Source organism: Bactrocera neohumeralis, chromosome 4, assembly GCF_024586455.1.
Source record: "Bactrocera neohumeralis isolate Rockhampton chromosome 4, APGP_CSIRO_Bneo_wtdbg2-racon-allhic-juicebox.fasta_v2, whole genome shotgun sequence".
Classification (NCBI taxonomy): Eukaryota; Metazoa; Arthropoda; class Insecta; order Diptera; family Tephritidae; genus Bactrocera; species Bactrocera neohumeralis.
The window spans coordinates 63,620,710-63,629,587 of record NC_065921.1 but is presented as its reverse complement, the minus strand read 5'-3'; the positions used below and the strand labels follow the sequence as shown (position 1 = coordinate 63,629,587).

At 32.7% G+C, this 8,878-nt stretch overlaps 1 protein-coding gene across 2 annotated transcripts; it reads left to right on the top strand.

Annotated features, from left to right (window-relative positions):
- The first annotated feature begins 483 nt into the window (after nucleotides 1-483).
- Nucleotides 484-8,554, top strand: LOC126756248 (uncharacterized protein DDB_G0292186-like). Of its 2 annotated transcripts, none has more exons than XM_050469188.1 (3): nucleotides 484-817; nucleotides 4,090-4,174; nucleotides 6,589-8,554. In XM_050469188.1, exons 2-3 carry the CDS (start codon nucleotides 4,132-4,134, stop codon nucleotides 7,854-7,856), a joined length of 1,311 nt encoding a protein of 436 aa, XP_050325145.1. In that variant the 5' UTR covers nucleotides 484-817; nucleotides 4,090-4,131; the 3' UTR covers nucleotides 7,857-8,554. The 2 variants fall into 2 exon arrangements, with proteins under 2 accessions (XP_050325145.1, XP_050325144.1); XM_050469187.1 differs by having other exon boundaries at nucleotides 484-830.
- The last annotated feature ends 324 nt before the right edge of the window (nucleotides 8,555-8,878 follow it).

Sequence of the window (8,878 nt, the reverse complement as noted above, 5' to 3'; positions counted from 1 at the left end):
AACTTCCATACATCCTCTACAGCATTTGAGCTTTGCAAGCGTTCTCCTCCAAAAATTAAACATTTTGAGTATTCAACTTTAGTTTGCGAGGACAGAAACACAAATTACCATGGACATGCAATTACACTTACTTTAAAATATTGAAAACTTAGCCTTCAGTTATTAAAATGCCCAAACTTTTATTCGTACTGTCCCAACCAAAATCACTAAAATTAAGGCGCCGCGTCAAAAAGCTTCACTTTCAAACTAAAAATCAAGCACTCTCACCGATATTTAACATAAAAATAATTTTTTCTAAGACAAAAATACCTAAGCTCGACATTTTTTACAGTTATTTTGTATACGTAATATTCGTAAATTTTACTCAAATGACAAAACTTGTATATATTTTCTTTCTTTTTTTCTCTTTCTCTTTTTTGTATATTTCTAGTGCCGCCTATTAGGATATGTAACTGTTACTGCATAAGACAGCCCATTAGTTCATAAGCTCACTAAAACAAATTAAAAAACTGAAATTAAACCAATCGATAATCAAAATCAAAAATCGTTAATCAAAATCGAAGTAACTTCAATTTTAGTCAAAGCAAATAAATCGAAAGTGTTAAGACTTCAAAACATTCCTTAGTGAAAATTTACAACAAAAGCACTGCAAAACAAATTGAATAATTGCGAACACTTTCAATCACAATTAAATCAAAAGAAAGCATTTAATTGAGTTACTATCGAATTGCCATCTGCAAAATGACGAAAGCTACAGCAAACGAAATCAAAAACAAAAACGTTCAAAAAGCGTTCGAAATGCGCACAGAACAAAGAAGTGAGTTGAAAAAGTGAGTTGAATAGCTTTTTACTTGCAACTACAACAACTGAACTTGCAATTATAATCATGTGAAAGCTTCAAGTTTACGCTTGTGCTATCAAGCTTTAAAGCTTGCCTTATTTACATGCTTACCAATACCGCCATACTTTCACTATACTCTTCTTCTACTTGAGTTTTCCAAACTCATCTTTTAAGCTTTGCGCTTCTTTTAATATGAAAATCAGCTTTCTACTCTTATTTTACACTAATCTATTAACGATACTTGAATGGTTGTCCTATGCGTCATTTTTTGCTCCTTTATTTTTTAATTTTTTTTATATATCTAATTGTGCTTTTGGCCTTGTTATACACTGGTTAGACGTCTTAATGTATGCCATAGGCTTTGTGTATTTATAAGTTTGCAGAAAAATGGATTCCTCATACATATCTCAAAAATAATGTATTTTCTGTTTCACTATATATGAAATAAAAGTAAGCAACTTACTGAAGCTTAGCAATTTAGCTTTCATTTAAGTTCGCTTATGTAAGCTTATTTAGAAACCTAGTTTCCTTTATACTCTCATATAAAATATTAATACCATGAAAAAGTCATAGTTTTAGTTTTTATAAATACTAACCAGACAGCGTATATTTTTTGGTAGTATAGATATATGAAAATTTGTTCAATGATTATTAATTAACACTGACAGAGCTTATGTTATTTTGATAGCTTCAGATTTTCAGAGATTTAATGTCAAATGAAACCAGCTGAAATTGAACTCACACGTAGTTAATTTCGGTTTAACTTCTAAATTATTTAGAATGGCATAAACAAATAAAAGCTCTCAATGAAAGCTTTCGCGCAATTCATTTTTGACTTCACTTGTGAAAGCTCAACTGATTTTATCTTGCAAGACGATTGCATAAAAGAAAGTACTGTTATAGTTTTTCAATGTATTTAGAAACAAATAAATAAATTATTACTAAGTGCAACTTGAAAATGGATTTCCAGAGCTTTTCGTCAGCTCAAGAGTTTACATTTTCATTATTACAAAACGTACAAGGCTTAAATTGAGAGTTTTAACCTCAGAGCTTTTACACTTATGAACTTAAAAGATCCGTTCTTTTAAAAAGCTTTTAAGAAAGCTTATTTGCTATATTTTTCAGATGTAATTTTAAAAAGCCAGTATTAAAGCTTTTGTGCATTTTTTTTGAAGATTAGTTAAGGACACTGACTTAAAAGATGGAAAAGCTCAGAGTTTTTAATTTGCATTTTCAATATTAAAAACGATACAAGTCTTAGCTTAAGTTTTTATACTTCCGACATTTAATGGTTTCGTTCTCTTGAATAAACTTTTCGAAAAACTCTCTTTAAAGAAATAATTTACTTTAAATTTCAGATATGCTTTTAACAAACCGATATTATACTTCTGAGCATATTTTTTTAAATAGAAATTAAACACACTGGCTTAAAATAGTGAAACTTCTCATTTCTCAGCATGAGCTTTCATATTAAAAATATTTTTTATCAAATAACTTTTTTAAAAGATAATGATCGTAAAACCAGCAAACAAAGCTTTTTAACTCTCTAGTATAAATTGTTTATTACTTATGTCCTTTTCACAAAGGACTGTACATAACAGTCTAATTGTGATCTGCTATAGTGAGGGATCAGCCATTCAACCGGCTAGCATAAAAGATGCTTTCAAAAAATCAGCTTAAAAGCTTTTGAGCTTTTACTTTAGTAGCAAAATTATTTTAACTATTGCTTGCTTATAGATTTATTGACCTATAAAAGCTTTAACCTCAATAAGCTTTGAAATGAAATATAAAAATATTTAATAATAATAGATAAATTTATAATCCGCATAAAAAGCTCTCCATTGAACGTCTTTGACGAATCTCTGGGAAACCAATGCACAAAGCTCTGAAGTTATGGTTGTAAAAAGCTCTTTATTTAACATTTTTAACGAGATATTACTACACAGAGCTTACAAACTTTTTCTATGAACTTTTTTAATATTTTACGGATTTTCTTTCAAGAAATTTACTCTAAAGCTCGCAAGCTATTAACTAATAACTTAAATTTTTTTAAGCTTTCAAGCATTGCTTGACTTTAATATACCATTACTTATTAGAAAATACTTCTAATTATTCCCCTTAACACTTCAAAATATGAATAATTGCTGACGAAATAAAAAAAAATAAAATTTATGCGCTTTTTCAATGCATTACTAATTAAGCGTCGCAGCAACACAAACTTCAATTCTATACAATCAAATTAATTAACGCTTTATCATAATTATTTAGTACTTATTGCGCGCTGTCAAAGCGACATTATTCAATATACATATATATATTTATATTTATATACAGACATTTATATAGAACTAGCAGTTTAAATTAGCAAAAATTTGCATAGATCATTTGTGCAAAAAAAAAACTTTATGCAAATGCGAAAAGTTATTTAAAAATTACATATAGCTTATAGTAGTATGTTAAGCAACAGCGCAAGCCAGCCGACGGTATACCCGAAATGTAGCAATTTTAGTACGAAAGTGTCGCTCAAAAAGCGCCAAAAGAAGCTGTTGCCATAGTAAATGCCAGCGTCGTGCCGTAACTACAAAATTGATATTGAAATTATTAAACATAAACATTTATATTTACATTAAAAAAAAACAGAAATTGTATTTGTATTTGTATTTACATAACGCTATTATTGATTATCTTTATATTATGTATGTATTATAGACTCTTAGTAAACATGTGATACTAATTTTTGCTCTTTTTTCTTTCTTTTTTTCTTCTCTTCTCATTTTTTTGTCCGACCAAAAACAAAAATATGTATTTGTATTTGCAAAAACAAATGCGAACAATTGCAAAATTTTGCTAACGAAAAACCAAAACGACGAAATGTGCCAACAAAAAATATTTGATTTAATTTTATTTCGAAAAAATATTGGATTATTGGATTATTTTTCGCTGTTATGCGCTGCTCGAAATTATTTCCGTTACTTTTTCGTTCTTTCCTTTTGCCAAATATACCGTATTTGTTTGACTGATTGGTTATTTGATTTGTTGTAATTTCGTACGACTTGTTTTGTGCCCGCATCCGTATTGAAATCGTAAACCGTTACGTAACGTATTTGAAACGCATCCGCATTCGCCATATGCATTGCCATACAATAAACAACAACAACTACTACAACTACAACTACACATAAAATCCAATTATTGTTGCACAAACGTACAACAATAATCGTAATAACAACAACAACAAATCGTAATAGTTACTGGACACCCTCCCGGTGTGCCAAGATTTCAATAGATCTATGTGCAGTCGGTTAAATTGTAGATTCGTTCATTTAACTGAAGGTAAGTGCATGCTATTGCTATTTTCTTTTTAGTTCCTAGCTAGTTTTAGTATTTTTCATTTAGTTTATATTTACCGTTATATCTTTAGTAATTTTTTGCGTACCATTTATGTGCGTATGTTCGTATATTTAGCTAACTGCGCACACTACACGCCTACCCAGTGCGAACCACACATGATTTGCTTTAGATTTCAGCTGCTTTATATGTATGTATATATATAACTTTAGTGTACTTTCTGAAAATCATAGCTACTGCTTTTATAGTACTTATGTATATGGTATTAAAAAGTAGCTTCTTCATTTATTTCAGTTAAATTTTCATTTTGTAATATTTGGCATTGAAAAAACTTGCTGAGCTCTTTAATGTGCTCATTTAAAAATATTAAATATAAAGGAAAGTTTCCAAAAAAAAAGAAAAAAGATAAAAAATAATAAAAAAATATGAAAAAATATGAAAAAGTTACAAAAAAATATAAAAGAAAATTGGGAAAGAATTTTCTTTTATATTTTTTTGTAACTTTTTCATATTTTTTCATATTTTTTTATCTTTTTTCTTTTTTTCATTAAATCCATGAATATATCTTATAATGGCTTATTAATTTGTATTTTAAGTCAACATTTCCAATACAAAATTTTTTACAAAAACGTTAAAATTAAATTATTTATATTAAACATTATTATTATATTTGTTTAAGAAATTTAATAATGTATTACTGAATTATGCAGGCAGTTTCAAAACTCAGTGAGTTACCGTATAATATTTCCTACTTTGTCACTTTTAAATCAAAAATGAATTGAATGTCAGTGAATTTGACGCAATGAAAGTATATCCCGGGATATTGTGAGATATTGTATTAATTTAACAGTTTCATAACTGTATTTTTATTGTTCCGAAAAGACCGGAAATATGTAAAACAGACTGAAGAAAATTTCAATCACTATCTATCGGAAGCTTTTTATGTGCCATATGTTTCGGCTTATGCTATCGAAAGCTGATTCAAGTAAGAACTCATACAGAAAAAAAGTTTCACAAAATATTATACTTTTTACTTATCAAAAAGAGCGGGCCTATAATTGATCATAACAGCGCTTTTACTCATCGGATACGAAACACATTTTTTCGAGGCACTTTCTGAGTACCTATACCTAAGCCTTCGAAATTTCATAAACCAATATTAGACCACTTTGGATCAGGCTAGCCAATACTCTTGACACAATTTATATTTAAATTTTAACAGAGAGCCATTCAGTTAAGACAAGTACTACTTTGTAGTATATGAGATATTAAAGCGTATTGTAATCATAAATGAAACCCGAATTGAAAATATTTGCTCAAAAGACAAGAATTTTTAAAATCAGTATGCCAAAGCAATTTGTTATGAGCCTTGACTAATTACTTACGAACAATACTTCCTTATGTTGTCTATTCTTCATGGTCCTAAAAGAAGACTTTTGGCGCTTTTACTATACTGCTGAGCAGTTAACAACAAATCGCTGATATGAACTGAAACTGAACCACAAGTCACTGATATGTACAAAGTGTTCTATATTGAAAATTAGGTCGACACAAAAATTTATTGTATTCTATGTACAACTTCCTTTTGTACCGAACATTTTTAAGAAATACTTCTACTTATATATTTTTGTAGTTCTTAAGTGTAACTCTAATTTAATTGAAGTTAGCATGGCTCTCTAGCAGTCCATTTTATTGGTGGGAAACAAAAACTTTTGTTAATATTTTCACCTCATATTTATAAACATAAACGAGTCACGTGAAAAAATCTGGTTTGAGAGCAATGCAAGAAGGTTGAAGTATTTACGATTTTCGATCTGAAAGATCTGAGGAATCTTGCTTAGAGACCAGCTATTTTATGTACAGTCTAAAAATGCTTCTAGTGCGATAGAGAAAGTAGAGTAGCTTATAATATATGTATATAGATCCAGAGAACTGTTTTAAACAAAAATTCACCATAACCTAAAATTTTTGGACCGTTGGTCTTTAATAACGATATATAATATATACGTATATAGCATAATATATATCTTTACGTAAATTTATATAAAATGAATTAACGAATTCGGTCTCAAATTTTAAGTTCATTTAATTATACATACATTTATAAGATTAAAGGCGTTCTGACAAATTGAATTATATTAAGTATATGTTACTATATAAATTACCAGCACTAAACACACACAGTTATTAATGTTTTATTCTCTCCTCTTACACGCATACACGCACACGCACACTCACACAGGCAAAGAAATATTATATAAATACATAAATATATATTGTTTTTGTAAATTATTTGTAATACAAAAATAACAACAAATCAATTAATATAAAAATTCGCTAATTTATGTTTTACGCATTTTTCTCATTTATGTTTCACCCATTGTTCGTCGAAACGTTAGATGACAAGGTTGAAGTATGTGATCAACGTGTGGCTGTGTGTCGCGATCATGCCAACGGCCAATGCAGACGTAAGCAATGTAAATATTATCATATACCGATCGTGTTGCCGCCGGCGAATGTTATGGCTGCTATCATTAATACGAACAATAACAACAATAACAGCATGCATAGCAACAGCAGCAGCAGCATTAGCAGCAATGCAAGCAGTCATGGCAGCAGTAACAACAACAGCAACAACAACCACAACCAGAACAATCAATTGCATACAATCTCACAGCAGCAGCAACAGCAACAACAAAAGCAAGTACATGAACAGTATCAGCAGCATGCCAAGTCAGCAGCAGCAGCGACAGCGACAGCAACGGCTGGCATTGCCACCAACTACAATAATAATTTGATAATAATCGAACCGCAGCAACATCATCTTCACCAGCAACAACAACAACAACACTACAATTATCTACACAACAACAATTACACGACCACACACTACAGCCCGAGTAATAGCAGCAGCAGCAGCAGCTCCGCAAACAACAACAATAACAAGCACGTCACGCATACGATCTACCAACAACAACCAGCCACTTTCCATCTACCACACTTCACCTGCCATTCGCCCTACTCACCATCCTCAGCATCGTCATCGTCATCCTGCTCCATTGCCACCTCCCCGACAGCGCTCACCTCGGCGACCGCAACGCTGCCGACCACTTCCACGGTGACCGTGCCCACTGCTATTGCCACCATGCCAGCAGCACAGCCACCACCACCACCACATGCCACTGCCTATCTGAAGGCGGCGCCGTCACATCTCACCGCCTACGCCAGCAGCGGCGCTTATGAATTGACCACAGGCGCGCCCACATTGTTGCTCAGCAGCGATTACAATTCAAATTGCATTCCGATTTTGGCAGCGCATCAACAACAACAACAACCGCAATCACCGTTGGCCACAGCAGCATCGTATATTTATCCGGCGCATCATCAGCAGCATAGCGCCGCCGCAGCGCAACAACATTTAATGAAATACGCCGCAGCCGCCGCGGCACAGGCGGCACAACATCAATTTCATTATGCCGCCGCGCCACAAATACTCACCGCGGCGGCGCCGCAACATATGCTAGCGACAACGGTGACATCGGCCGCTACCGCGCCGCATACGCATGTGTTGAGTGGCGTGGCAACAACAACAACGCCGCTCGTGGTGGCCACAACAACGGCGACTGGCGCGGCGGTAAGCGCGCCGGTGGTGGGCGGTTGCATATGAAATGCGCAATCTGGCAGTAGCAGCAACTGTGCGTACCAGCAGCGGCAGCAGCAACAACCAGTAGCACTACAATATCAGTGGCAACATCAACAACAGCAATACATTTACATGGGCAATAATGGCGGCGTTTAAGCGCGCGACACTTTGCACTCAACGCGCTGCGCCTGTATCGACACGCGCGCGGTACTATATAAGCAAGCGCGGCGCGGCATAGCACACACGTTGTGCGCGGCGTAAGTTGTCAACAACATTTCCAATTCACACTCGAATATTTTTAGCAATAAGCACCACATATTCGCATACCTAGTTATAATATGTTTATGCATGTCTGAGAGACAGCTGAAATTGGTTGTCAGCCGCGCCGCTATGTAGATGTTAGTGAGCGGCTGTGTTTTTGTTAATTCAATTTTGCTTTATTTCTAATTAGTTTTTACGCACTCAATTTGTTAAATATTTAATGTTTACTGTTTTATTTTGTTATTTAAAAATATTAAAAAATATTCTCATTGTAACTTGTTTGTATAGACTTATAAGTATCAATTAGCAATTAACGATTACCGATTGTCTATTACCCATCACCAAGTAATTTATGTAGTATATACTTGTATGTATATAATCTATTATATAATTTTGTGTGTTGCAAGTTAAAACAAAACTGATCATAAATAAGATACACGAAATACTCATTACCAGCAATAGTTTACTGTTATTTTCTTTAAAATATTGTTACTTTTAATTATTCATATATTTTGTTAGTGAACACTGGCGGGTTAAGTTTTAGTGTTTCAAGCCGTACAAAAGTGGCATAAAAATCGAAGGAGTCTAGAGTTATTTGGCTCCATATAACTGTAATTGTGAGGTTAAATTATACACTCAAAGAAAGTTGATATTAAAAAACATAAAGTTCCAGTGCTTTCCAGAGAATTAACATCTTTATTTTTTGAAAGCAATTCCGCCAGTTATAAGTTGATCAATAAAGGGTTAATTTCTTGGATTTAGTGAGTGGCAAAGCATCAAGTTCG

Coding starts and splice junctions, on each gene's coding strand:
- LOC126756248 (XM_050469188.1), top strand. CDS start 4,132: ATGTGCAGTCGGTTAAATTGTAGATTCGTTCATTTAACTGAAG. Junction 4,175..6,588: donor ATTCGTTCATTTAACTGAAG/GTAAGTGCATGC, acceptor TCGAAACGTTAG/ATGACAAGGTTGAAGTATGT.